This window comes from Ranitomeya variabilis, chromosome 4 (assembly GCF_051348905.1).
Source record: "Ranitomeya variabilis isolate aRanVar5 chromosome 4, aRanVar5.hap1, whole genome shotgun sequence".
Taxonomy (NCBI): domain Eukaryota; kingdom Metazoa; phylum Chordata; class Amphibia; order Anura; family Dendrobatidae; genus Ranitomeya; species Ranitomeya variabilis.
Window position 1 is genome coordinate 294,587,769 of NC_135235.1, and position 4,332 is coordinate 294,592,100.

Consider the following 4,332-nt stretch of genomic DNA (forward strand, 5'->3'; position numbering starts at 1 on the left):
ATATATATTTCCTGTAATAAGAGCAATGTGATGAACACCAGAAGTGCTGTGGTTTACTCCAAAACGTTGTGAGTTGGGAAGTCCGGGGGAGGACTTCCATGAGAATTTGTCTATCTTTCCCTTGGAGTGAACGCCATAATTTAGAAATATTGGAGGTAATTGTTTTTCAAGTAAGCTGCAATGCTTCATGGACATGAGTATTACTATTTTTGAAAATCAAGCTTTTTCCCTAATGCTTGACATCCCCTTAATACCTCTGAAGTACAACGACGTGACACACTATCTTTCTAACAGCGGCCTTCACGTCACCGTTCCTCAGGCTGTAGATGAATGGATTGAGCAATGGTGCGACAAAGGCATATAAAGCAGATATCACTCTGTCTTGATTCATCGAGTAACTGGACTTGGGCCTAAAATATATAAAAATAGCAGAACCATAAAACAAAGTGACGACTATGAGGTGAGAGGTGCAGGTGGAGAACGCTTTCGTCCTTCCCGATGTTGACTTTATCTTGAGGACCGTTGTGATGATGTGTGTGTAGGAGATGATAGTCAATATGAAGGAACTGACAATGACGCAACCACTGGCCACAAGGAGGACAATCTCATTTATCATGGTCGATGTACAGGCCAACTGCATTACAGGGGGAATGTCACAGAAAAAATTATTAATCCTATTATCTCTACAGAAAGGCAAGCGAAAAGTCAGAATTGTGTGTATTAGGGAGTTTATAGCACCACCAGACCATGATACGGCTACAAGCTGAATGCATGTTCTTTTTTTCATCTTCGTGCCATATCGTAAAGGGTGACATATGGCATTATACCGATCATACGCCATCACGGCTAGCAGGTAGCACTCGGTTCCACCCAGGAGCAAACCACAGTACATCTGCATGACACATCCCGAGAACGAGATAGTTTTATGGGTTGACATGAAGTTTGACAGCATTTTGGGCACAGTGGTAGAAATGTAACAGATCTCCAGGAAGGATAAATTGGCCAGAAAAAAGTACATTGGGCTGTGAAGAGATGAAGTAAGCCTGTAGGCCAAGATTATAGAAATGTTACCCATTATGGTGGTAATATAGATGGGCAGGAACACGGCAAAGAGCAACTGCTGGAAAACAGGGGCCCCGGAAAATCCCAGTAGGACGAAATTGGTAAGCATAGTTTGGTTCTTTTTTATCATTTCATCCTTTGAGTCTGAAGGATAAACAGATAATTATATAATGGTATTACAATTTTATTTGCACGTACCTGTTAGGTTCTGAGTTCTCAAAGTGGGAGGTCTCCCCATTTTAAACTAAAGTCTACAAGAGAAAAAGGAGACCTCTCACAATGGTATATTATAGTTAAGTCATTAGATCCAGTTGACACTCATGAAGTTGGTGGTGCTCGTGCCTAGGGAAGGCGTCCCGAATGAAATCAAGGATAGAAAGACCAGCACTCACGTAGATGAAGAAGTTTTCAAAAGTTTATTCCACCACTAGCGTCGAGCACAATTACGTTCAGTAACACTAATGACACCTTTCGGTCTGACTGAGTCTTTTTCCAACTGTAACTGTATATTATATTGGCAGCCACTGTTTCCAATAGGCGCAGTGTAATGCTTTATTTTCAATGCAATGGCGCTTTAGGGAATTGACTGCTGATTAACAAATGTCCAAAGGTGATCATTTTTGCATTGGGAAACCCTTCTAAACCTATGGTATTCATTTATTTTTTTCTTTTACCAATATTACAAAAAAGGTACAAAATACAGTCAAGTCAAATGCGGTTACTGACTTGTATCTAGAAATGAAAACCTTCACATGGTGCTTCTAAGGCTACTTTCACACTGGCGTTTTTTGTCCTCCGTTGCAATGCGTCGTTTTGGTCAAAAAACGCATCCTCCAAAAGTGCTTGCAGGTAGGGTTGAGCGAAACGGGTCGATCATTTTCAAAAGTCGCCGACTTTTGGCTAAGTCGGCGTCTCATGAAACCCGATCCGACCCCTGTGCTTGTCGGCCATGCGGTACGCGACTTTCGCGCCAAAGTCGCGTTTCAATGACGCGAAAAGCGCCATTTCTCAGCCAATGAAGGTGAACGCAGAGTGTGGGCAGCGTGATGACATAGATCCTGGTCCCCACCATCTTAGAGAAGGGCATTGCAGTGATTGGCTTGCTGTCTGCGGCGTCACAGGGGCTATAAAGGGGCGTTCCCGCCGACCGCCATCTTACTGCTGCTGATCTGAGCTTAGGGAGAGGTTGCTGCCGCTTCGTCAGAAGCAGGGAGAGCGTTAGGCAGGGTCCACTAACCACCAAACCGCTTGTGCTGTAGCGATTTCCACTGTCCAACACCACCTTCGGTGTGCAGGAACAGTGGAAGCTATTTTTTTTTTTTTTCCCTCAGCGCTGTAGCTCATTGGGCTGCCCTAGAAGGCTCCGTGATAGCTGTATTGCTGTGTGTACGCCACTGTGGAAACCAACTGCTTTTTTCAAAGCACATATCCTCTTGTTCCTTTCTGCACAGCTATCTTTTTTGTTTGTCCACACTTTTTATTTAATTTGTGCATCAGTCCACTCCTATTGCTGCCTGCCATACCTGGCTTAGATTACTGCAGGGAGATAGTAATTGTAGGACAGTCCCTGTTTTTTTTTTTTTTTTTTGTGGGAGATTAAGATTGGCATTTCTGCTACAGTGCCATCCCTGTGTGTGCCATCTCTCACTGAGTGGGCCATAGAAAGCCTATTTATTTTTTCCGTGATTTGTGTTCTAAATTCTACCTCAACACAAAAACACTACATCAATCAGTGGGAGAAAAATATTGGCCTCAGTCAGGGCTTGTGTGCCACTGCTGTGTGTGCTATCTCTTATTCAGTGGGCTATAGAAAGCCTATTTATTTATTTATTTTTTTTCTTATTATTTGGTTTCTAAAGTCTCCCTGGAAAAAAAAATAAAAAATAAAAAAACAGTGGGAGAGTAATATTGCCCTTTCAGCTTGTGTGCCAGTCTTGACTCCTGGGTGTGCCACCTCTCTCTCTAATTGTGGGCCATAGAAAGCCTTTTTTTTTTTTTTTTTTTTAAATATTATTGGGTTTCTAAAGTCTCCCTTAAAAAACAAAAAATACATAAAAAAACAGTGGGAGAGTAATATTGCCCTTTCAGCTTGTGTGCCAGTCTTGACTCCTGGGTGTGCCACCTCTCTCTCTAATTGTGGGCCATAGAAAGCCTTTTTTTTTTTTAAATATTATTGGGTTTCTAAAGTCTCCCTTAAAAAACAAAAAATACATAGAAAGCCTTTTTTTTTTTGTTTTTTTTTTAATATTATTTGGTTTCTAAAGTCTCCCTGAGAAAAAAAAATAAATAAATTAGGTGGGAGATTAATATTGACATTAGTGCTTGAGTGACAGTCCTGCGTGTGTGTCATCTCTGTGATTTTGTGCCACAGAAAACAGAGTGTGTAACATTGTGCCTGATTTTCCTTGTGGTCTCACCAACCTGTTAAGGGATATTGAAATCATACTGAAGTTATAGCTCACCGTGTAAGTTGTTTGACAGCAACAAATAAAGTTACTTTGGTTAAGATTAGTGTTGAGCATTCCGATACCGCAAGTATCGGGTATCGGCCGATACTTGCAGTATCGGAATTCCGATACCGGGATTCCGATACTTGCCGCGTATCGGATACCGGAATCGGAAGTTCCAAGATTCAAAATGCAGAAATTCAGCCAATGAGAATGATTCCAAGTGTGGGCACATCCTGTTTAGCATGGAGGGCATGAAACTACTGGCAAGGCTGTGATTGGCTGCTGAAATGATGTCATGCTGCAGTTTAAAAGTCGCTGGCGCCATTTTGCGATCACTCTGCTGTGAATTCAGTTAGTGACAGGACGCTGTTTGCTGACTGAGGGACAGTTTAGAGATAGCGATTTGCTTCTTTGTGCTTTCCAAAGGCTAATTTAGCAACCGCTGTGTTCACCTACTATTCACCTTGCTTTTGCCTTGTAGCGCTGTTTTCACAGCGATCTGCAAGGTCTGTGTGTGTGTGTGTGTGAGTGCAGCCCACTCTCTAGTCTGAGTGCAGCCACATAGGCCATCCATAGCTGGTTGTATTCAGTTCAGGGAGGGTGGTTCATTGCCTCATACTGTTCTTTTTTTTTTTTTTTTTTTTTCAAGTAGTGTAGTCTGCTGCTAATTTATTCAAAAAAATCCTATTAGTGTCTTTCCACCCGTCTCCAGCTAATTTGTGGAAAAACACTACATAGGATAAAGTAGAGGAGGGTTTTTGGGCCTTGCAGCGCCGTTTACGGCTGTCTGCACGGTCTCCGTGTGATTGCAGCTCGCCCT

General features: G+C 42.3%; 1 protein-coding gene across 1 annotated transcript; it reads right to left on the reverse strand.

The window, feature by feature from the left end:
* Positions 1 to 247: 247 nt before the first annotated feature.
* On the reverse strand, positions 248 to 1,192 carry LOC143767844 (olfactory receptor 5V1-like). Its single transcript, XM_077256366.1, has one exon. It carries the CDS (start codon positions 1,190 to 1,192, stop codon positions 248 to 250), a length of 945 nt encoding a protein of 314 aa, XP_077112481.1.
* Positions 1,193 to 4,332: the final 3,140 nt, after the last annotated feature.

Excerpts from the sequence above, each read along its gene's own strand:
- LOC143767844 (XM_077256366.1), bottom strand. The coding sequence starts at position 1,192 with ATGATAAAAAAGAACCAAACTATGCTTACCAATTTCGTCCTACTGGGA.